Consider the following 25,405-nt stretch of genomic DNA (forward strand, 5'->3'; position numbering starts at 1 on the left):
GACTTCCTGTTGCGAGCGGAGGCGACAGAATTATGAGGGAAATCCCACCTCCGGAAGATCGAATGGATGATGTCTGCCTTATGGAACCATTCGTGACAGCGGAAAGACCAGCTCAGCCGATCCGCCAGCGGATTCCGGGCCCCGGGAGAAAGGACGCACCAGGTCTATCGAGTGGGCATACAGAAGTCCCAGAGTCGAATGGCCTCTGACACAGGGAGACGAGCAGGGTTCCCCGTTTTGTTGATATAGTACATGGCGATTGTGTTTCCGGTGAATACAGAACACAACGCCGTTGGAAGATGTTGGCTGGAACGCTGGTATGCGAGGCGGACTGCTTCTCAAACTCCCGGACGTTTATTGTGGAGAGCGTCAGCATTCCTGGGATGGACAAGGCTGTGGTACGAAGGTGACCTAGGATGGGCCCCCACACCGAGTGATACGCATCCGTCGTTAAGGCCAGTGACGGCGGCTGTGGATGAAACGGCATCCCTGGGCATGACAAGGGATGCAGTTAGCCACCAATCGAGGGAGTGGAGCGGGCTCAGAGGGAACTGTCACCAGGACGTCTATAGGCGGTCCCTGCCCGGGCGGAAGACCCGAATGGAGCCACGTTTGAAAGGTTGCATGCGGAGCCTGCAACTTGGTCAATAAGTACATGCGGCCAGTATGTCCCAGTAGGCCAAGGCAGGTGCAAGGCCGAGGTATTGGGGAGGCCTGCAGCCCCGGATGATCGAGACTATCGTCGGGAAGCGGGCTGAGGCAAGTGGCCTGGACTTTGAGTGGATAGAGTCCAGGGTCTGCCCTATGAATCCGCCTTTTGTGTAGGACCAGGTGGATTTCTCGGTGTTGAGGAGTAGCCCAACCGGGAGAATGTCCGTGATATGCGACATGCTGTCGGGATGAGTTGGAGGGTCCTGATAAGTCAGTCGTCCAGATACGGGAACACATGTATCTGCTCCCGGCGGAGGTGGGCGGCGACGACGGCCATGCACTTCGTGAACACCCTCCGGGCCGTGGAGAGGCCGAAGGGAAGGACTGTGAATTGGAAGTGCTGGTGGTTGACCATAAAGCGAAGGTACTTCCTGTGTGGTGGAAAGATGGCAATATGGAAGTACGTGTCCCACTTTTTTGCCTTCCTCCAGGAACGCGGTAAATTCCTGGCGTGAGTCCGGGAGTAGCAGTTCGGTGAACCTACCCACCTCCGCCCAGGTGTTATAGTTATATCGGCTCAGTAGAGCCTGTTGGTTGGCCACTCGGAGCTGTAGAGCCCCCGCTGAATACACTTTACGACCCAGGAGGTCCATCCGCCTAGCCTCTTTGGACTTTGGGGCAGGCGCCTGCTGGCCATGGCACTCCCTTTCGTTGACCGACTGGACAACTAATGAAGAGGGAGGAGGATGAACGTACAAGTAGTCATACCCCCAAGAGGGTACCATGTACTTTCCCTCAACTCCCTTTGCCGTCGGTGGAATGGAGGCTGGAGGCTGCCAGAGAGTGTCGGCAGTGGCCTGGATAGTCTTGATAAACGGCAGTGCAACCCGGGTGGGGGCATCCGCGGTCAGGATGCTCACTACGGGGTCCTCGACTTCCGGGACCTCCTCCACTGGGAGGTTGATATTGAGAGCCACCCTGCGAAGGAGGTCCTGATGGGCCCTGAGGTCTATCGGCGGAGGCCCTGATGATGAGGTCCCCACCACAGCCTCGTCCGGGGAGGAGAAGGATGATACCCCGGGAATGAGAGGATCCTGGATGGCCTCTTGCTCCTGGGGAGGTTCCTGCTCCAGCTGGCCCAGGGAGTCGGAGGATGGGTTGTGTGCTCTTCCGACTCAGCAGCGGGGGGGCGGGAAATGGTGGCCTCTGGTGCCCAGTGCTCTGAGGCAGCAGAGCAGGTCTGGACTAGGGGAGCACCCTGGGCTTGATGGTATGCCCAGGGTGTCCAAAAGGACCACTGTTGAGGCCCTATGTCCTGAGGACGTGTGTCCTGAAAACCCCCCGTAGGCACCTCCGTATCACGGTCCCGGTCATAATAGCTGTCTGCATGGGAGGATACGGACGTCTGTCTGGATGGCCATGGAGGAGCAGAAAAGCCTGGAGCTGAAGTCCTGACCGATCTCGCACCCCGCGACCGAGGGGACCGGTGCTGGTACGCAGAGCGGTACCGAGAACGAGACTGGGACCTGCGACCGGACCAGTGCCGGGAGGTCGACCAGGATCTCGAGTTTCTGTGGCGTGATCTGCTCCAGGAGATGCAGTGCCTGGCTCGGTGCCGGGAACTGGAGCGGTACCGCGAGTAGTGGGATGGGAAGCGAGAGACTGACCGGTGCCGCGAATCCGATCAGTGCCGCGAGTCCAACCGGTGCCGTGGAGAGGAACGGTGCCGGGACTGGGAGTGGCGTCGAGAGTGGGAGCGGCGTCTCGACCTGGAGCGTCTGCGGGATCGTGACCTTGAGCGGTGCCAGTCCGCTACGCTGACAGATGGCGGTCTGGTCAGGGTCGGCTTGCCCATGGATTGTAGTACCTGCACCGGCGATGCCGGGGGTAGGGGCGGTGCCGCATCGGTAATGGCGATCAAGTCTCTCGCTGCAGAAAATGTCTCCGGAGTAGACGGCAAAGTGAGCTCTACCACGGCAGGTGCCGGGGAGCTGTCAGGCGCCGGACTCAATGGCCCTAGCGGGGCTGGAGTCAACGGTGCCAGTTTAGGCGGTGCCACGGCAGGTATTGGTGCCGGGCGGTCCGACCTAGGAGCAGTCTCTGGCTGCGACGCCGGTGTCGTCAGGGCCGTCTGAGCCTTCGCCGTCTTCAACCTCGGGGAGAGGGAGCAGTGCGGAGTTGATTTCGGTGCCGGCGGCGGCCGGTGCCGGGAGTCCTTAGGCTTACCGGCGGTGCCTGGTGCCGTAGGGGTGCCTTTGCTCACCGACTGGCTCGTGCTCGGTGCCGAAGGTGAAGGTGTCAGGGCCACTTCCATGAGGAGCTGCCTTAACCTGATGTCCCGCTCCTTCTTAGTTCTCAGCTTAAAAGCCTTGCAAATTGAGCACTTAGCATATAAGTGCGATTCCCCGAGGCACTTCAAAAGGAGTCGTGGGGATCTCCTGTTGGCATCGGCCTGTCACAGGTCGAGCATTGCTTGAAACCCGGTGAGCCAGGCATGAGCTCCGGCACCGGGTGCGGGGAAGGGGCTACCCCCCGAACCCCGCTAACAAATACTAACAACTATAACTATGAACTATAACTAAATCTAACTATATATATATATATAAGAACAATTAACTACAACTACTGAAATAACAACGAGAAGAAGAACTACGAGTAGCTAGGGAAGGTGGAGGTCAGCTAAGCCGCACTCCACTGTTCCAACGACCGACACGGGCGGTAAGAAGGAACTGAAGGGTGGCCGGGTCGGCTGGGGTATATATCCGGTGCCATAGCGGCGCCACACCAGGGGGCGCCCAGCCGACCCGCCGAGTGTTGCTAGGGTAAAAGTTTTCTCCGATGAACGTGCACGCGGCGCGCACACACCTGACTGGAATGGATATGAAGCAATCACTCGAAGAAGAACAATAGATACAGAAGGTTAGTAGCCATTTTTTCTTCTTTCGGTGACTGCATTTCACCCTAGGTGACTCCTAAGCAGTTGAATAGTTGGAGGAATCAGAGTTCATGGACACATGGACTGCAGAACAGCTAAACCAAATTTGGCATAATCTCTGGAATGCTGAGTGATGGTATAATGGGAGGAGAAACATGTGCACCAATGACCAGGTCACTGCTTTACAAATGTCCTGAATAGTGATCTGTACTAAGAATGCTGCTGAAGATGTTGTCAATCTTGTGGAATGAGCAGTCAGGTTAGCTGACAGTGAAATACCTGCCTGATCATAACAAGTGCGAAGATGTGAAGTAATCCAAGACAAAACTGTCTGTGAAGAGATTGGGAGACCCTTCATCATGTCAGCTACAGCTACGAACAATTGGGTGGACCTACAGAATGGTTTAGTTCTTTCTATGTAGAAAGCTGGAGCTCATCTAACATCCAATCAGTGAAGACATTGATCATTCCTATTTGCATGCAGCTTCGGGTAAAAGACTGGTGGACAGACTGCTTAATTACTATGAAACTGCAAAACTTGGATGAGGGCGTACATACACCATATCTTTAAAGAAGACTGTATAAAGAGGTTCTTATGTAAGGGGCATGGAGTTCTGTGACCCTTCTGGACGAAGCAATATCCACTAAGAAAACCACATTCCAGGAGAGGCATAATAAGGAGCAAGTTGCCAAAGGCTAAACAGTGGTCCCATAAGCTTTGGTAAGACTAGGTTCAGGTCCCAAGAAAAAACGGACTGGTTATGCACCTGATGGTGGAAAGCTGATATTGCTGCAAGGTGAACCTTGATAGAAGAGATTGCTAAGTCTTGTTGTTTCAGGTGCAACAGATACATAAGAACATAAGAATGGCCATACTGGGTCAGACCAAACATTTATCTAGCCCAGTACCCTGTCTGCTGACAGTGGCCAATGCCAGGTGCCCCAGAGGGAGTGAACCTAACAGGTAATGATCTCTCTCCTGCCAGCCATCTCCACCCTCTGACAAACGCAGGCTAGGGACACCATTCCTTACACATACTGGTTAATAGCCATTAACGGACTTAACCTCCATGAATTTATCCAGTTCTCTTTTAAACGCTGTTATAGTCCTAGCTTTCACAACCTCCTCAGGCAAGGAGTTCCACAAGATGACTGTGCACTGTGTGAAGAACTTCCTTGTTTTTGTTTTAAATCTGCTGCCCGTTAATTTCATTTGGAGGCTCCTAGTTCTTGTATTATGGCAATAAGTATATAACTTTTCCTTACCCACTTTCTCCACATCACTCACGATTTTATATATTTCTATCATGTCTCCTCTTTTCCAAACTGAAAAGTCCTAGCCTCTTTAATCTCTCCTCATATGGGACCCATTCCAAACCCCTAATCATTTTAGTTGCCCTTCTCTGAACATTTTCTAGTGCCAGTATATCTTTTTTGAGATGATGAGACCACATCTGTATGCAGTATTCAAGATGTGGGCATACCATCGATTTATATAAGGGCAATAATATATTTTCTCTCCCCTTTAAAGGATTCCTAACATCCTGTTTGTTTCTTTGACTGCCTCTGCACACTGCGTGGATGTCTTCAGAGAACTATCCACGATAACTCCAAGATCTTTTTCCTGATTCGTTGTAGCCCCCATCATATTATATGTATAGTTGGGGTTATTTCTTCCAATGTGCATTACTTAACATTTATCCACATTAAATTTCATTTGCCATTTTGTAGCCCAATCACTTAGTTTTGTGAGATCTTTTTGAAGTTCTTCACAGTCTGCTTTTGTCTTAACTATCTTGAACAGTTTAGTATCATCTGCAAACTTTGCCACCTCACTGTTTACCCCTTTCTCCAGATCATTTATGAATAACAGGATTGGTCCTAGGACTGACCCTTGGGGAACACCACTAGTTACCCCTCTCCATTCTGAGAATTTACCATTTATTCCTATCCTTTGTTCCCTGTCTTTTAACCAGTTCTCAGTCCATGAAAGGACCTTCCCTTTTATCCCAAGACAACTTAGAACAACAGATATTCAAATTTGTCTTGTATGGGTGAACACATGGGCAAGACTCCACATTGGGATGCCCAAACAGAGAACTACTTCGACTTCAAGAGATAAGTAGCCCTGGTGGAGGCGTTTCTACTATCTAGTAGAATCTGACTAACTTGGTCTGAGCAAGCCTGCTCTACAGGATTTAGCCATGGATCTTCCAGGCCGTTAGATGAAGGGAGCTCAGGTTCAGGTGGAGCAGCCGACCATGCTCCTGGGAAATCAGGTCTGGGTGCAACGGAAGCAGGACTGGAGTCACCACAGAGAGATCTAGTAGGGTGGAGAACCAATGTTGGAGGACACATGCTGGGGCTATCAGAATAACCCAGTTCCGGTCCCGTTTGATATTTGGCAGAACTCTGTGCATGAGCAGGAAGGGGGGAAAAGCATAATAAAGATGTCTCATCCAAGGTAGCAGAAATGTGTCCATGATTGAGGCCACAATCCGTGTTCTAAGAGAGCAGAATTAGTTTGCAAATAGGTCTATTCAGGGAGTTCCCCCACCCCAACTGCTGGAAAATGTCTCTTGTCACATCCGGGTGAAGGGACCATTCGTGGTGAATGGAGAAAGACCTACTGAGGTGATCTGTCAGCTCGTTTTGCGTTCCTAGAACGTAAAAAGCCTCAAGGTTGACTAAGTGGGCTACGCAAAATTCCCAGAACTACATTGCTTCTTGACAAAGGAGGGAAGAGCAAGTTCCTCCTCGCCTGTTCACATAAAACATTGCTGTAGTGTTGTCCATGAAGACAAACAAGGGTTTGCTTGTAATGTGGGGCAGGAAGGCCTCAGAGGCCAGGCAAACAGGCTCTGAATTCCCTGATGCTGATGTGGAGTGAAAGTTCTGCCAGAGACCAAAGGCCCTGAGTTCTGAGGGGCCACAGGTAAGCTCCTCACCCTAGTGCTGACACATCTGAGACCAGGGTCATTAACAGTTGAGGTCATATAAAGGGAATGCCAGCACAAATTGAGTGGATCCAACTAGCAATAAAGGAAAACAAGAAGCAGTGGAGGTACCAAGAGTAGAGTGTCCAGATGATAGCAGTCTGGAGAGTACACTGAGGCCAGCCACGTCTGGTGGGGTCTGAGATGCAGCCTTGCATGTTGTACCATGCATGTGCACAAGGCCATATGACCTAAAAGCCTCACAACAGCCCAAAATTGTACGACTGGATGACCTTTGAGGTGTTTTATCAGGGGTCTGATTGATTGGAAATGTCACTCTGGGAGGTCCTGGGATGAGTAGAGTTGAACACAGCTCCAATGAACTCTATACTCTGCACCAGATCTAGGGTAGATTTTTCTGCATTTATCAGAAGGCCTAAGGCCTTGAATTTTGACCGGATGAGTCAAACATTGAACACTTTCTGATCCTTGGTCTAGCCCTTGATGAGCCAGTTGTCCGATAAGAGTAGGCCTGCACCCCTAATCTCCTCAGGAAATGTGCCACTACTGCCATATATTTTGTGAACACCTGCAGAGCTACAGACAGGCCAAATGGGAGGACTGTGAATTGGTACCGTAAGTGGTTCACTATGAATCTGAGGAACCTTGTGTCCTTGGTATACTATATTTGAAAATAGATGTCTCTTAAGTCAATACCCAGGATCCAGGGAGGGGATAATGGATGCCAGTGTGACCATGAAGACCTTTATTTTCTTGAGATTGTTGTTGAGCTGACTCAGGTCTAAAATCAGTCTGAGACCTCTTGTCTTTTGGGATTAGGAAATAACGGGAATAGAACTCCTTCCCTCTTAAATTCTGCGGACCTCTTCCATCGTTCCCATGCAAAGAAGAGACTGAACCTCTCTCCCGGCCCAGAAGTTCTTCATGATAGAGGTCCCTGAAGAGGGATGGCAAGTCAGGGTGGGAAGGAAGCGTAGAAATAAACTGAAGGGTATATCCCACTTCCATGGCGCTCAACACCCAACCCTCTGTGGTAATACTGGACCATGCATTCAGGATTTGTGAAAAGTGGTTTGCAAATAAAGAAGAAACAGAGTCTGGCATCAAGGGAACTGGTATAGCTTCCTCAGGTGTCCTATCAAAACACCTGCTTAGAACCCCCTGGATGTCTGTGTGGGGCAGGCATTGACTTTGAGGCAGAAGAGGGTGGTTGCCTACACCTAAAACCCCTGCTACTCTTTCCCTGTGGCTCCTGACAGGCAACCAGAAAAGAAATCAGATGGGCTGTTGAGGCCTGTAATGCTTCCTTGAAGGAGCTGGTGTGTACAATGCAAGGAACTTAAGAGTCACTCTGAAGTCTTTTAACCCATGCATCAGTCTTTTCCGAAAAGAGTGAAGCTCCTTTGAAAAATAGGTCCTGAAGGGTTTGCTGGACCTTCTGCAGGAGCCCCGAGGACTGTAGCCATGAACTCCTGTGCATGGCCACTGCTGAAGCCATGGACCTGGCTGCCAAGTCAGCCGTATCCAAAGCAGCTTGTAATGAGACCTCACCACTGATTTTTCCTCATCCACCAGTAAGGAGAACACTTGCTTAGCCTCTTGTGGGAGCAAGTCCTTGAAGTTCTGCATGGAGTCCCACATGTTAAAATCATACCTGTCTAGCATAGCTTACTGGTTTTCAATTCTGAGTTCTAACCCCCCAGTAAAATAAACTTTCCTCTCAAAAAAGTCTAATTTCTTTGAGTCTTGATTTTGGGGTTGCACTCTTATGACCCTTATGGGAAATGAGCGAACAGGAACTGAACCCTGGACAGGAACAAAGTATTTTCGTTCTTCCCTTTTTGACATTGGAGTGGGAGAAGAGATGTGGGGGCGTCTGCCACAAGGGTCTTAACAGGGTCCATAATGGCCTTGTTGAGAGGCAGGGCTACTTCTGAAGAGTCCTCAGTGGCTAAAATGTGGGAGGATTCTTTCACTACGACTCCACCTATATGTCTAGATTTATAGTCATCTGCACTCTCCTGAAGCTGCCTCATCTGGGGAGGAGGTCTGCACCAGCTGTGGAAGGAAGAGCTTCTTTCTGCCTCAGCAGGATCCCATTAAGCCGGCTCTTACAGTTCAGTACCAGGCTCGATGGGTCAATGGCATCCTTTCAGAGGCCACTGAATAAGATGGCCTGGAATAAGCCCTGGAAACTGGGGGGAAAAAACAACAGGTTCCAAAAGGGACACTGGACCAGCATAGGTCGCTGGTGACCTCCTAGCTATGCACTTGCCCGGTCTATGGAAGGGTAGAAATGCCTGGAGGAGTGGTGAGAACATCTCCTTGGATGGGAAGAATAAGATTTCATCTCTGATTCTGAAGAGGACAAGAGTCTCTTTGGTGACTATGATGGTGCTGTTCACACCAGTGTTGATGACCTATGCCATGATGGAGATGCCCACATTGAGGTAAGTAGAACAGGTTTCCCTTTTGATGGTACTGAAGGGCACAGTACAGCACAATGACAGAATCCAGCAGTTCCCTCTGTCTGCTGGCACTGATAACACTGACTCTTGTACTGTCAGTGATTCTGGTACCAACAGTGAGAAAAGGTCTCTGGCACTGGCAAACGTCTCTGGTATGGTCAGTAATATTGGTGCTGTGCCACAAACGGCTCTTCTGGTACTGGACTTAAGTGCTGTGGTATTCAGGCAGAGGAATGCTTTTGTTTAGATTGCACTGTACTCTGATCCTCATGCCTGGCCATCTTTGGTGCAGAGAATCGCCCCCTCTTGGCTGGTTGTTTCTTATGCCTTTTCTTAGGCCCTGGGGATGGTGATCAGTGCCAGGATTCTGGTATGGTTGGAGGAGCACTTCTTACTGACATCGAGGCACTCGGTAGTGGCCTGGCTCAGATGGAGGTCTCAGTGCCGCCTCCATGAACAAAACCTTCAGCCTGGCCTCCTAGTACTTCTTTGTGCAAGGCTTAAAGTCCCTGCAGATCTGGCAATGGTGCCCAATGTAAGCTTCTCCTAGGCACTTCAGGCAGATTAAGGGTGGGTTGCTGAGGGGCACAGCCTGGTTTCAGGAGGTGCAGGGCTTAAAGCCCAGTGACCAAGGCATGCCTGGGCACTGGAGAATGGGAAAAACTGCACTAAAACATGAATTTACAGAACTTCACTAAAATTAGCCAAAACTGAGTAAAACTGACTACAACTAACTACGTATGTACAGATAGAAGAGGAAGATGACCACTGAGAGACAGCAGTTTCAGCAACCATCATGGGTGTTAAGAAGAAACTGAGGCGTGTGGGGTCAGCTGGGTGCTTTATATTGGCACTATCGGCGCGCAGCAGCAGAGGGCCTTTGTACTGTCCTGAAAGGCATCGCTGAGGGAAACATTTCCAGTGACTGGGGAGCGCACACACCTAGAGTGGAATGCATATGTGCAATCACTTAAAGAAGAAAGAGCCTTTACCATTCTAGGGCTGATATATCTGCCATCTACCACTCTCTGGTAGCTGTCTAGTCTGACTTTGTCATAGAACACAAACAGGGGACAGATCTGTTGAGTAAGCAGTTTCATTTTACACAGTCACTTTTCAGAGAAAATCTTGCCTTTATAAAAGTAACACCTCTTTGTTTTATTCATTAGAATGAACATCTTGTATGATAAATATCTTTCAAATATACAAACCTCCTTTGAGTAAAAAGAAAATGATCAGAGTTAGATTATATCTAGCCCTGTACAAGCATAGAAGCAAAGGAGGAGAGAACCTCTCAAGCTCCCTGCTGTAGCTCTCTGTAGGTACTCAGCACTATTCTGGTTACTGAATTCCAGGTATATAGGGACAGCAACAGTCCCGCATGACAATGGCAGAAGAATCCCTGAAAAGGCAGAGATGGTTACACTGTCTCAGATCTCCCAAGGCATATTACCTTTCTCAAGCAAAATACTTTTAGGTATTGCTACCAGTGCATAGCTCTTCTCCCCTGTCCAATACAAGCTGTGTATTAAAACTACAATCTTACTCTGTGTTTATTTATAAAACCACAATTGTTACACAATGTTTTTAATGTGAAGATTCTCTGAGAAAACTAAATCTGGATGTTGAATCACAATGTTATCCGTCCAGCACATGTATAATACTATATTAATTTTTCAGTCATTGATACTTTCAATTCTGGTAGGATACTTACCTGTACATTGGCCTCCATTTGTTGGATCTCCATAGTAACCTGCGATGCATGTTTCACACTGTTTTCCTGTAGTTAGGTTTTTACATTGGTCACAAATATTGCCATTGATGCAGGTGCTGTGCCCATTACACTGGCAAGCTGGAATACAAAATAGAAAAAGGTATTGCCTAATTTGCTTCTGATAACAAAATTATTGTGAGTACAAATAATCAAGAGAAAAAAATGAAACCATAAAAAAGTTCTGCCTACAAAAAATGCAGAAGATAGCAGTTCTAAATATTTTAATGTTAATTGCTGACCAGGATATATATTAAGACAGCGGTTCTCAAACTGTGGGTTGGGACCCCAAAGTGGGTTGGGACTCCATTTTAATGGGGTCGCCAGGACTGACTTAGATTTTCTGGGGCCGAGGGCTGAAGTTGAAGCCCAGGGCCAACTTGAAGCCCAAGCCCCACTGCCCGGGCCAAAATCCACTATCTGGGGCTGAAGACCCTGGGCTCAGGCTTTAGTTCCCCTTCCTGGGGTCATGTAGTAATTTTTGTTGTTAGAAGGGGGTCACAGTGCAATGACATTTGAGAACCCCTGTATTAAGATAAATCAACACAAAACCAATTTAAAATAGTATTGGGACAAAAATTCACAAATGATCAGAAATGTTAAATATAAAGATTCCAAGGCCAAAAGGTACCAATGTAATCATCTAGTCCAGTGGTTCTCAAAGTTTTGTATTCGTAACCCCTTTCACACAGTAAGCCTCTGACTACGAACCTCTTATAAATTAAAAACACTTTTAAAATATATTTAACACCATTATAAATGCTGAAGGCAAGGCAAAGTGTGGGGTGGAAGCTGACAGGTCATAAACCCCCGTGTAATAACCTCATGACCCCCTGAGGGGTCCTGACCCCCACTTTGAGCACCCCGATCTAGTCTAAACTCCTGTGTAAAACAGGTTATAGAATTTCCCCAGAATAATTCCTGAAGCATCTCTTTTACAAAATGTCCAATCTTGATTTTAAAATGGTCACTGATGGAGAATCCACCACAAACCTTGGTAACTCTTCCAAAGATTAACTACTGTCACTGATAAAAATGTATACCTTGTTTCCAGTCTGAATTTATCGAGCTTCAACTTCCAGCCATTGGATCGTATTATAGCTTTCTCTGCTAGACTGAAGAGCTCATTTATTATATATTTATACTCCATGTAGGTACTTACACTATAATCAAGTCAGGCGTTAATCTCCTCTTTGACAAGCTAAACAGATTGAGCTCCTTCAATTTATCACTGTATGGCAGGTTTCCTAATCCTTCAATCATTCTCACAGCTCTTCTCTGAACAGTGTCCAATTTTCCAACATTCTTCTTGAATTGGAGACACCAGAACTGACACAGTATTCCAGCAGCAGTCACAATAGTGACTTGAGGGCTTGGGTGACAGTCTTTTGTCTCACTGACACTGACTGAATCCAGTCCTAGTTCATAGTTCAAAAAAGCTTCCTTCCCCTCTCCCATAAATTCTAGCAGGCAGTCATGAATATAGCTGATCAGTTGATTAACCAAGATTTAACTAAATCCCAGGCGCCAGTATCACCCATTGTGAAGAGCTTTCAGACTATTGTTTTTTGGGGAAAAACTAATCAACAAACGAACAGCTGAATATAGGTGGCTACAGGAGAGAAAGGAAAAATCTTAAAAACAAGTCCAGGGCCATCCTAGCTTTCTTGAAAGGATTTGGCCTTATCACTGATGCTGGGGCACTGACTCCAATCCCTGCTCATCATGCCTAGTGAAAATGAGAACCACTGAATGCACCAATAACCAAAATTATTATCATATGACCCACAAAGTGCATTCTTAAGAAACCGACATTAGAGACTAACAAGGTTGCAAACTACCCAATCTCTAACCTCCCTTTTCTTTGGCAAAGATATATATATATATATAAAAAAAGTGGTTATGATTACGCAACAAAAGCATCTAATGCACTCTGCTAACAAATCTTATCCCTCAGAATCAGGACTCAGCATGCAGAGAAAGAGAGCCCTTTAGCAGAACTGACAGAGGACCTCCTTATGGCTGATGACAGAAGTGAAACCTCAATGGTCATATTGCTCAGCCAGTTTACAGTCTTCAGCACAATCAATCCCTGAGTGTTGCTGACTTGTGTACAAGACTCAACAGAGTAGAAATTATAAAAAGATTAAGATAATTCATTTCATATAGATCCCAAAGAGTGTTGATGGGAAATGGTTCCTCTTTCACCAGAGCCCTCCTATGTGGACTAACAATAAGATAAAGCCTATTCTCCCTCCTTTTCAGCAGACATAAGACCCTGGAAGAAGCTGTGTGCTTATACAGCTTACCCTGCCACCAACATTCTGACAGCACCTAATCATACAATTCTTCAGACAATATGGCCAGTGCCATCACACAGCTGACACAGTAGCTACAAGAGAAAGTTCTCAAAGAACAACTATCAAATCAGGAAGATGGAAGTGGTACGGGTATGAAGAGTAAGGGAGCTTACCAAGACCTCGCAGCAACCCCTGGAGAAAGCATCTGTCAAGACAGCATGTACTGGAATATTCTCTTCTCCTTCATAAAATCGCATCAACAGTGCAAGAAATGCTTTCAGCACCTCTGAATTACTGGTACATCTACATTCCTTTCCAAAGAGGACTTGTCAGCTGAGATTCACACATTCATCACCTCAGTATTGGAAAACTTTGGCTCCCTTTGTTTAGGCCCAATCAAAAACTACACTTGTGTTAAGACACAGCAGATTGGAGCTGGACCAGTGACAAAAAGCAAGTCATAAAGTTTAATGGGAAAGGATGATCTGTTGGTTAAGGATGAATTCAGCTCCTGAGTCTGCTACAGACCTCCTGAGTGACCTTGAAAAAGTCAAAATTTCTGTGTCTCAGTTTGTCCACCTGGAAAATGAGAATAATACTTCTCTACCTCCAAAGGTGGTGTAAGGATATATCTATAAATACCTAGGACACAGTACAGAGATGGACGCCATCCAGGCAGAAATACCCAGCACACTTCACATGTTCCTGTTCACTTCTGGGTAAAATTCAAAATCCTGGTTCTAATTATCAAGAACCTCAATATGTCTGTCTAAGCGATTGCCTCTCCATATGTGATATACCAAGAAAGCAAAGTTGTCAACGGTTACAGAAACCAAAAATATTAAGGTAAAATTTTTGTAGAATCAGAAGCACAACAATCTTAGCTACTGGGCACCAGGCTGTGGAGTACTCTACTGAAAGAGATAACAATGAGCCCCTTATTAGAATGTTTTTAGAATCCAGCAGAAAATCTACTGATTTTGTATCACCCTACCCCTAATAATAGGTACTGAAGAAAAAATAAAGGAAATAGAATAAAGAGAGAAAGAAGAGAAAAAGAGGGGGAAAGTGAATGAATTTAAGTGAAGTAGCTGTACCTTCAATTGACAAGAGCAAAGTCCAATTAAAATTCATTTCAAAACTCCTCCTGCTTTTGTTATTTGGGTTCAGCATCTAGATACTATGGTGACTGGTATTCATAAATAGAATACATAAATTACATGGATTCTCATTTCAGAGTTAACAGGTTTGCAGAGTAGGAATTTAGCAATTTACTGTGCAACAACCAACACCACTCTTGGCTGTGAAGCTATGAAATCTCTTGAGTTTACAATTGCCTCCTGCTTCAGTAGCTGTGCCTGTAAATTATTATAACCAAATATTGGTGCAGTCAACTTCCTCAGTATGCATGTGCACTGCATCTATTTTTACGTACTAGCTAACAAGTTTTTACTGTGAATCGTCAGTCTCACATTTTCATATTTTTTAAAACAGATATTGTTCATATTTAAAAAGGCACAAGTTGTTCACTTAGGCCTAATTACATATGCAGCTTAAAATTTCAAAGCTCTGTTGTTTCTTAGGTATTTCCACCCGTCAAAAAGACCCTTCTTTCCAATGGAGAAAAGTTTTGTATTTTTCATTCTTCTGAAAATCCATAATTGATTAACCAATTTTTCTAAAAATATGCACTTTCAGGCAGAATTCCAGCACAAAAGTTTCTAAGCATGTGAAAACCAGCAAATTGAATGGAATCTTGTTTTATTATAGAGAGTACACCTGCTGTAGTTTATTATATGGCTGTTTAGAGCTAGTTTATCATGACTCATTAGCATTAAGAATATATTAAACTTCTTTGTTTAACTCTAAATTGGCTAGTGGAGGACTGGAGGAACCTGGCCCTAATCACAGCACAGGACTCAAGAAGGAAGATTGTTAATCTCCTGACCTAAGAGTAAACAAGGTTTGGAACTCAGAGGCCAAAGAATCTGTATTTTGAAAAGACATAGTATATAAAGACCCCACATACTTGTACTTTTAAGTATTCTGGTCTTTGAGCAAACTATTTCAAGAACCCTGATGGAACAGAGGATGGGGTGCCTGCAGAATTAAACTGTGCCACCACAGGGCAAGATCTGGGATTGTTCCCTCCCCCACCTCCCCCCACTTCACAGGGTGTAACATTCTTTCATAACAAAAATCCTGCCCCTACCACCATAATATAACCAAATAATATGTCTATGCCTTCAGACCAATAGAGTCAACAGCATAACTGAACAACTGTACCTGAATGTAGAACAAGTGATCAGTGTAATTCAGAAGGGTCCTTATCATGGCACTAACAATAATATTATAAAATGTTGAAGGATTCTCAGGTGTCAAACAAGATCTTATAGCCAAAATGTGTGCTGACTACAACTGCCATCTGCTATGTCTCCAGGAGAAACAGAGAGGGATTAACAAAGATACTCAAGATTAACTTGGCCACTGAAAGATTGCACAAGTAATACAGCAGTACCATTTTCATCAAACCTGATCTTGTTATCAACACAACATTTATGACTGATAAGAACTACACTGAAGTCTTGACTGTAGACATTGGTGACATTTCCATCACATCTGTCTACAAACCACCATGCAAACAATTTAAATTCACTAGCCCATATAACCTCGAACATGACAAAATGCAGGTGATCATTGGCAACTTTAATAGAATCATAGAATATTAGGGCTGGAAGAGACCTCAGGAGATCATCCAATCCCCTGCTCAAAGCAGGACCAACACCAACTAATCATCCCAGCCAGGGTTTTGTCAAGCTGGGCCTTAAAATCCTCTAAGCATGGAGATTCCACCACCTCCCTAGGTAACTCATTCTAGTGCTTCACCACCGTCCTAGTAAAATAGTGTTTCCTAATATCCAGCCTAGACCTCCCCCATTGCAACTTGAGACCATTGCTCTTGTTTTGTCATCTGTCACCACTGAGAACAGCCTAGTTCCTTCTCTTTGGAACCCCCCTTCAGATAGCTGAAGGCTGCTATCAAATCCCCCCTCACTCTTCTCTTCTGCAGACCAAATAACCCCAGTTCCCTGAACCTCTCCTCGTAAGTCATGAGCCCCAGCTCTCTAATCATTTTTGTTGCCCTCCGCTGGACTCTCTCCAATAGTCACAGTGGGAAATGGGGCTACAATATAACTGATTAATATGGTGAACTAGTTGAATTGTGGACAGATATGCACCACTTGAGCTTAATTCAAGACCACAAACTCACCAGTTCTTTCAACAGCAGCTGATGGAAATGGTGCTAAAATCCTGATCAGGCATTTGTCAGCAACAACAATAGTTGGTTCACATAACAAACTTAGTTTGGGTCTGATACCACATTCACAACACTGGCCCATTGCCATACAGATCAATGCAGCCTAAACACCAAACTCAGTACCATTCTGGCACCACTTTAATTTTAAGAAAGTGGAAAGGAAGGGCTTCACCAATGACCTTGATACCATTGTAAGAAAGATCAAACCAATAGCACAAAATTCTGACCAGTTTGTCATTGTGATGCACACTGTCTCAAAGAAGCACTTTCCATGAGGCTGCAGAACAAATTACACGCCAGAACTAACATCCGAGTTATAGAACTGGCACACAAAATACAAGCAAAAGTTTGAAGCAGACCCATTCACCGAGGATATCAGTGCAGCTAGTAAAGAACTGGTCTCCACACTAACGGAGGAAAAACAAGTCAGAGCAGAATCTAATTGAAAGCATGGACATGATCCATAGCAACAAGAAAGCATGGATAACCATCTGGGAACTTAACAATTACCCAAGGAAGGCAGAGAAACACTATTATATTACTGCAGACGACTTTGCATACCACATCCAAAAAATGGCAGGAAGACCACCAAGGGAATAATAATTTTGGGGCACAGTACACAATGACTAGATTAACCTCTGGAATTAATGTCTTCAAAAATGACAAACCCACCAATCTAGATGACATTTGTACTGAACAAATCCAACACTTTGGATCAGCAACAAAGAACTGGTTACTCAAGTTGTTTCACACATGCTCAATCACCTACAAAGTGTCCAAGATCTGGCAATGAGCACATGTTGTGACACTCCTGAAGCTGATGAAGGATGTAGTGGAGCCAAAGAACTTCAGATGCATATCACTACTATATCACCCTACATACTATACGGGCATCTCATCTTAAACCACCTATCACCATTTGTTGAAAGCACCTAATCCCACAGGAAACTGGATTCCACGAGGTAAGACATGCACCGGTGTCAGTAGTAAGGCCCTGCAACTGCACCTGCTCAATAATCCTGCCATCCTAACAAACCAGCGTCACTGCCTAACTGAGTGAGGAAGTTAGCAGGATGGTTCTTAATCTCAGCAGCAGCAGTTTCTTGCTGGAGGCTCAATGCACATGCCCATAGATTCCCTGCCTTCCTGTGCTAGTCTCTCACCAAGCCCTGCTCCGCTCCTCTACTGCTCCAGCCCAGATCCTGCCCTGCAGCCAGTCTTGTTCCCATCCAGTCCCAGTCTGGCTCCTGCCTCAGAACCAGCCCTGCTCCTGCCTTCCCATACTGCTGGTAATCCGGTTCTGACCCTCAGCTCTGATTCCTCAACTCTGACTTTTTCTTGATCCTCGGCTGATTCCTGACTCTGACTCCAGTTCTCAACTTTGGCCCTGCTTTGTGGTTCAGGCCCTGTATTGAACCCTGGCTCTAGCATTCAAACTCCAACCACTATACCTGACTCTCCTCCAACACTAGGCCTGACCACTGTTAGGTCTCCTAACAACCAGTCAGGTACTGAACATCACTAATACATTAGTGATGGCTTTGAAAAGGGTACAGTAATAGCTGCCGTGTTTGTTGATCTATTAGGAGCATACAACACAGTGACTCACTGAAAGCTACTCACTAACATATACAACATGAAAGATCAGTACTCCGTTCAACTCAGATAATCTCTACTAGAGAACTGACATTTTTATGTTGACATATATGGGAAACGGAGTCAAAAGGTAGTAACAGAAAAACAGCCTACCACAAGGAGCCTACTTTTACCAACACACTTCAATATTTACATGAATGATAAACTTATCTATCTCAGTACAAAATGCTTTATGTATGCCAATTACCTATACATTGCTGCCCAAGCCAACGATCTCACCCAGATCAAAGCTATACTAACATCTGCACTGTCTGAGTTCTCCGTGTTTTACATCAAGAACCAACTATGTGCCAACCCAGAAAAAATGCAAGCAAGTCTCTTCCGTCTTTGGAACAGTGAGGCCTATAGACAACTCAACATAATCTGAAATGGGGTACCACTTGCTGGAATCCCATCTACCTTGGAGTGATGATAGACCTTACTTTTCCTTCAAGGCATACACAGAGCAGACAAAAGGCAAAGTTAGCACCCAGAACACCACACTCAGGAAACTTGCTAATTCCAAATGGAGAACCAATCCAGAAATACTAAGAGTCACCTCACTTGCGCTTTGCTACTTGACAGCCGAATACACATGTGCAGTGTGGGAAAGACTGGCACTGGGCTCTGTGCCAAATGACAGCTGCTGCTAAATCACAGGATGTCTACAACCAACAAAAGTGAACAGCCTTTATGTGCTTGCCAGAATCATCCCACCAGATACAAGGAGAGCGGTCAGAAGGAAAATGAAATGATTATGACAAGTCAAAGATACCAGACATTTGCTTTATGGCCACACCACAGCAGTTTGTCACCTGAAAAACCGCAGAAAAGTTTCATAGTCATATAAAACCACTTTAAAAAAATCACAACAGCTACACAACTAGAAATATGGCACACACGGTTTAAAATACTTAAGAAGGATGTCAAAATTAACATCAAGGTCACCAAACACATTCCCGCAGGCAGAGAGAAGGATTAGTTTACCTGGAGATGTTTAACCTGCATCTGAACAAGAGATGCCCTTTTGTATACTTCTTTTAACAATTAAAACATACAGAAACAATGAGAATAAATTTAAAATAATGTGAATCCATGGGATTTATCAAAAATCCTATCAAGTCACAGAGATTCCATGAAGAGAACATGAATTTCAAATACAATAAAAACTGACTGCATGATTCACATGCAATATGTATGAATGTATAGGCAACATATTTATAAATACTGTAGAATAATCTTCAAATATAGCTATGTTGCATGATATAGATTAATTTACATTTGTTTTCGACTAAAAAAATCAACTGTGCACAAAATTTAGATACAGTATTAAACAATGATTCTCCTGAAATAGTTAAAAATAAATACTACTAGAATGACATGCTATATTAAATAATATCTCTTAAAAGGCAGCAGTAAAAAAAATATTTTTGTTAAAATGTTCATTGCATAATCGATTCCAGTGAAGACTTAGGACCAAATCCTTTCTTAGTCACAGTTTTCTCTCAATAGGAGCTTTGACTGAGCAATGTCCACAGGATTGGTCTTAAATACATAAAGCTCATGTCTTAAAATCCAGAGAGAGGAGCCCAAATATTTCATCTAGAAAGTGTAGTAATACAAACCTATAATTCTATTTTAGCTAAGCAAGCTGTGCATTCAGTACAAACTGATCAACAGTAACATGGGTTTGGGTGAATGGGTATCACAACAGGTAATACTGATGTGCCTAGATTTTAATCCACAGATTGAATTAAATATCTTAAGGTTATATTAAATGTAATGACACTCTCCCGTATGTCCAGGAAATATGAAAAAGGTTCATTTTTTTCTGATAGTGTTGCTAGTTGTCTTGGGGCATTCAGTTTTAGTTTTTTAATTGTTAACATGACAGTTTTCACTTGGTGTTAAATTTAACAATGTTACTTCAATACATTCAGTAATGCCTCTCCTCTGTCTGCTATATATACTTTTGAACAGAAAGGATGCTAAAATATACAATACTTTCTCTCAGAACTCAGATTCTGCTCTCTTCAGATCTTTGAGGGAAAGATTTTTTAAAAAAACACCAATGCCCTTTATGCTACATATCTACACATGTTGCTGTGATCACAGATAATTTCAGAATTCCAGGTTTACTGGTGATAGGACACCTGCTGAAAAGTTACAGTTTTACCAGTAATGCAGCCCTTGTTTTGAGAACTGAGAGTTTTCATGCTGAGTCTTAAAAGAGCAATACTTATTGTAGGATAAATCATTTGAGGCTTGTCAGTTTCACCGGTGTGCTGATAACAGAGTTCTTAGCTTTCTAACCAGCAGGGATGGATTACCAGAGTAATTTCCTCATTATAATTATTTAATGTATCTTAAATTTAGGCTTCAGGTACTTGATATTCTCTTTTAAGTTAGGAAAAATATATTATTTGCCTAGGGTCATCAAGTGTCAAGCATCTTGCAGCCCTGTGACACATTTCCACAACCCAGCTGGATCTTCACATATCTAGCTGGGATGCAGGAAGTTCCTACCCCCTAGTCACTGGAAGTTGCAATGGCTCTTGGCTTTAGGCAGCCAGACAGCCTATGGTCTTTTTCGTTTGTGCAAGACCAGCAGGGGCCTTGAGGAGTAGGCAACAGGTAGTAGAGATAGCAAGCCAGAGGGCAGGTTGAGGGGAAATTATTTGCAACTATGCAAATTCTGATTAAAATATCCCACATGTAACCACACAAAATTTGGAAGCTATATGTTTAGCAGCAACTGAAAAACAAACTGGCTCTTGCAGAGTAAATTCCCAGATAACATTTAGTAAAAAATGTATTCGTGTATAAATGTTAATTATGCTATTTAAAATAATTTTTGATATTGTTTGTGTATATATATAAACAGAAAAGCAATCAAAACCTTACATGCTGTAGTTCTCATTTGACATTAAGAGCTCATACATACTATTCAAATAAAGAAAAAAAAAGACGAACAATATAAAACAAATCAGAAGTTCTTACCTGGACAGTGGATGAAAGACCATTCATAATTTTTCTCTTTTGGACAAAGATTAGTGTCAAGAACCATTTCATTGGAGTGCACTCCAACAAGTTTCATTGGTCCTCTTGAAGATCCTTCTACACAATGCCCTTTTCCTGTATTACTGGGATCATTGCACCACCCGCATCCAGGCTCTTCCAAACACTGTCCACAGGTCCTCAATCCAGAGCAGTTTTGAGCTGTATTATAAAAACATAATATTAATGCAACTTTTAAAAGATGCATACTATACTAGGTTACTAGTATGGTTAAAAGGGTTAATAGGTTCTATTATAACCCTCTCTTCTCAGACTCATAACATTCCAAAAATCTTTTGGAAAGAACATTTCCATGCTTGGTCAGTAACAATGCTTTTTAAAAATTGTATTTTGGGAGGTAGCAAAATGAAGGTTATTATAAAACAGATAATTACAAAAAAAATCCCGAATATTGTACAACATCACATCAAATTGAATTCAGAAATAATTTGCACAATAAAAACCCCCCTCAAATTCTAAGAAATGATAAAAGGACAAAAAATGCTGTGGATTAAAGAAACTGGATTCAGCAAAAATAATAAAAAGGTACCCTTGCAGCAAGAGAAAAATTTATTTTAAATTTATTTCTTAGGGTAACAGTAAGAGGATATCCCACACTACATTGAACCAGATGCTCATAGAAGCCACATGAGGATTACATAACTATGAAGCAAAAGGAACGACTCTTCGCTTAACGTTGTAGTTATGTTCCTGAAAAATGTGACTTTAAGCAAAACGATATTAAGCGAATCCAGGGGGATTAGGTTCCAGGGAAATTTTTTTTCACCAGACAAAAAATTATATATTATATAGATATACACACAGTATACATTTTAAACAAAAAAATTAATACTGTTCACAGCTATGATGATTGTGAAGCTTGGTTGAGGTGGTGAAGTTAGAGGGTGGAAAAGGGAGGGATATTTCCCAGGGAATGCCTTGATGCTAAATGGCGAACTAGCACTTGGCTGAACCCTCAAGGGTTAACACGTTGTTAATGTAGCCCCTCACACAAGGCAGCCCAAACAGGAGGGAGAGGAGACAGCATAGCACACAGAGATAGACACACACCTTGTCTGTGTGGGAGAGGGAGAGAGAGATGCACTCTGCCCCTTTAAGTAAGCTACCCACTCTTAAGTGCATTGTCTTTTTAAGTGGATCGGGAAGTTGAGACAGCAGCTGCTGCCCCAAGCTCTCTCTCAGCCTCTCTCCATCTGTATCCTCTCCCTGCTCTATATGGAGAAAGGGTAAGTGGGGTGCAGAAGCAGCAGGGAGAGGGAAACACTGACTTTAGGTCCCCTCTTCCCTCCCTGCACAGCAAGCAGGAGTCTCTGGAAGCAGCTCCAAGGCAGAGGGCAGGAGCAGCACATGGCAGTGGAGGGAGGGACAGCTGAACTGCCAATTGATAACCTGCTGGGCGGCTGCAGCACAGGGAGCTGATGGGGGGCGGGAAGCTGATGGGGGGCTGCCAGTCCACCCTGATTCCAAGCCCCCACCAGCTAGCTGCAACAGGCTGCTCTTCCTGCAAACAGTGGACAAAGCAGGAGGCTGCCAAACGACGTTAGAAGGAAGCATTGCACAATTTTAAACGAGCATGTTTCCTAATTGATCAGCAACGTAACAGTGAAATAACATTAACCGGGATGACTTTAAGTGAGGAGTTACTGTATTGCAGCTATCCAAAGAAAGAGAAGCAGAGAATCAATTTTCAGCTGTCCCTACCAATACCCAATAAAGCTATACGCACACTTTCCTCCAGATCGTGCAACCATTTACACTGATGCACCAATGACTGCACATGTGCGTAGAGTTAAGCACACGCATGTTTGTAGGATCAAGGCCTTGGCTGAATAGGAAAACCACAGAATCAAATTTGAAATAAAATCAGGTTATTGATCCAAATCATGAAAGGGAACGTTCAAATTCTGATAATTCAAACTCAAATCCAGAAATTACTTTGGGCTTCAATTACCAAAGGACACTGAATAGGGATATTTGGATTTTTTACTAAACACTCTGCTCAATCCTAATGATAATCTGAGACATACCATGAAATATTCATTTAAAAAAATAATCCTAAACTACAAATCATAGTTGCATTTCATTTTAATGAAGCTCCATCTTATTTTTCCTTTTCTGTAACAGCAAGTCAGGTTTCATTTACTTGAGTACTAAAAATCAAATCTCTCTTTCTCCCCCACATTGTCATCAGCTGAGTTATTCAACTGTGCTGTTACTTATAAATGTTTACTTCTACAATTTTTTCTACACAGCATCCTTTCATTTAATTTAAAATGAACATGCCTCCCAGAAGCAGTCTTCCTAAAATGTTGAATACCCAGTTTAGAACAAATAAAAGTTCATGTTCTGAAGTTACTGGCGATTTAAAAAAAAAAAAAAAAGTACAGTACCTCAATGGGTACATCTACGCAGTAAAAAACAAAACAAAACAAAACAAACACCTGAAGCAGAGACCACATAAACTGACTTGGGCTCATGCTGTGTGGACATTCAGCTTGGACCAGTGCCCAGGTTCCAAGACCCTCCCCACTTTGCTGGGTTTCAGAGCCTGGGCTCCAGCCTGAGCCTGAACGTCTTCACTGTTATTTTTAGCCCCACAGTGCAAGCCTCACAAGACTGAGTCAGTTGACCTGGGCTCTGAAACTTGCTGCTGCTCAGTTTTGTTCCGGGAGGGGAGACGACACTGCCGTGTAGATGTTATTAAAAATTGCTCGGAGACTTTTAGTTCACAGTCCCAGTTTGTTTTTCACCCTCGCTACAATTTACATCTTAAAAATATTAAAATGCTACAACTGCCCTCCTTCAAACCTTCTACAAATAGCTGATTGCCTTCTTTCAGGATTACGCTGAAGGAGTTTAACAAGGATGCATTTATTTTTAAACTTATAAAGTGCAACTATCAAAACCTTCTAAGCGCATACACATATACAAAATAACAATTTAAAAATAAATTAACATAACGACAAAAACTAAGAAAAGTCTCTCCAACCACAATAAACTCAACCTTTTCTTTCAAGGAAACCCTCTCAAAGCTTTTCTCTAAGGAAATCAGGTGAAACCCTGTGTAAAAAAATAGGCTTTACACTACACTCTAATTATCAACAAACCAGTTTTGATGAATGAACAGGGGAAAACGTAGCCCAGAGTCAAGGGCTTCCACCTCTATTTTCTCTAGTCCCCTAACTTACAAATAACCTCTTGGTTTCATTCGAAATTTTATTTCCTCCTTTTGGTCCCTTCCCTTCCCATCATGAATCTATACTGATTTAAAAGTTACAAGGATCCTTCAAAAAAAACATACCTATTTAACCATACATTAGGGTGTAGCAACATCCTTCAGAGAGAGGAACGAGAATGCATACAGACAAGAACAACTGAGATGGGCTGTTAAAAAAACAAAACTTAATTCCTAGGTTACTGAAAGGAAAAAAACGGAAGCTAAAATAATATATAGCATATTTTATTGCATGCTGATTTTTAATACTGGGCTTGAACTGAAGTGCCAGAGTATAGCGTATTGTTCTCTTATGGGTTAGTTTACTGTTGATTTGTGTGGGTGGCGAAAAAGGGATGTGCACTGCCATGAGGGGATGTATGTTTTTGGAGTTATCGTATGTGATGGGTTTAGTGAGACCCACTAAAAAATGAAGTTCCAGGAATATCTAGAGCTAGTCTGTCCCATTCATATAATAAAAGTAATCTTGGATTAGTTTATCTTTCCTTTACTGCGTATGCTGGTAGAGTGGTTTTCAAGCCTGCAAAGTTGCTTCAAGGGATAATATTTATAAAACAAAAGCAAAACATTAATACAAGCTGAAAAGGAAACAAAATTCCCCAGTTTGCAGTTCAACCTAGTCCCATGAAACTTGAATGTGGATCCTAACTTCCCAAAGGGATTCTTCCCATTCAGTCAACCAAACAGCTGTGTTATAGTCCTTCTCATGAGCATATGTGCAGGAGAGGAACCTAAACTAAGGCTGAAACCCTTGTTAAACAGGAAGGTAGTGCCCCTGTATCCTGTTACACACACTGTTTAGCAACTGTGGTAATATTTTCTTCACTTTATAATAACAAAACACTTTTCATCTACTGCATATTCTTTCTTCTTTGACAATTAAATGACATATCAAGACACCTTACTAACTCATCAAATAGTTCTGGAAATAAAAGAGAAAATTTGGTAACATGGAAAGAAACAACATTTTATATTGTGATGAATCCCCATAAGTACCAGAATATCAATATGATGTTACTGGAAATAATACAATTATGTTTCCAAACACTGTCAATA

At 43.6% G+C, this 25,405-nt stretch overlaps 1 protein-coding gene across 2 annotated transcripts in view; it reads right to left on the bottom strand.

Annotated features, from left to right (window-relative positions):
- Positions 1-25,405, bottom strand: part of ATRNL1 (attractin like 1) — a 1,085,315-nt gene that overhangs the window by 726,512 nt on the left and 333,398 nt on the right. For both annotated transcript variants that reach the window (XM_075072516.1, XM_075072517.1), the window contains exons 18-19: positions 21,037-21,255; positions 10,726-10,863 (exon numbers count right to left, since the gene is read on the bottom strand). In XM_075072516.1, coding sequence (XP_074928617.1) covers positions 10,726-10,863; positions 21,037-21,255 — 357 coding nt within the window. The remainder of the gene's footprint in view (positions 1-10,725; positions 10,864-21,036; positions 21,256-25,405) is intronic.

The sequence above is a fragment of the Chelonoidis abingdonii genome, chromosome 15 (genome assembly GCF_003597395.2).
Source record: "Chelonoidis abingdonii isolate Lonesome George chromosome 15, CheloAbing_2.0, whole genome shotgun sequence".
Lineage (NCBI taxonomy): Eukaryota > Metazoa > Chordata > Testudines > Testudinidae > Chelonoidis > Chelonoidis abingdonii.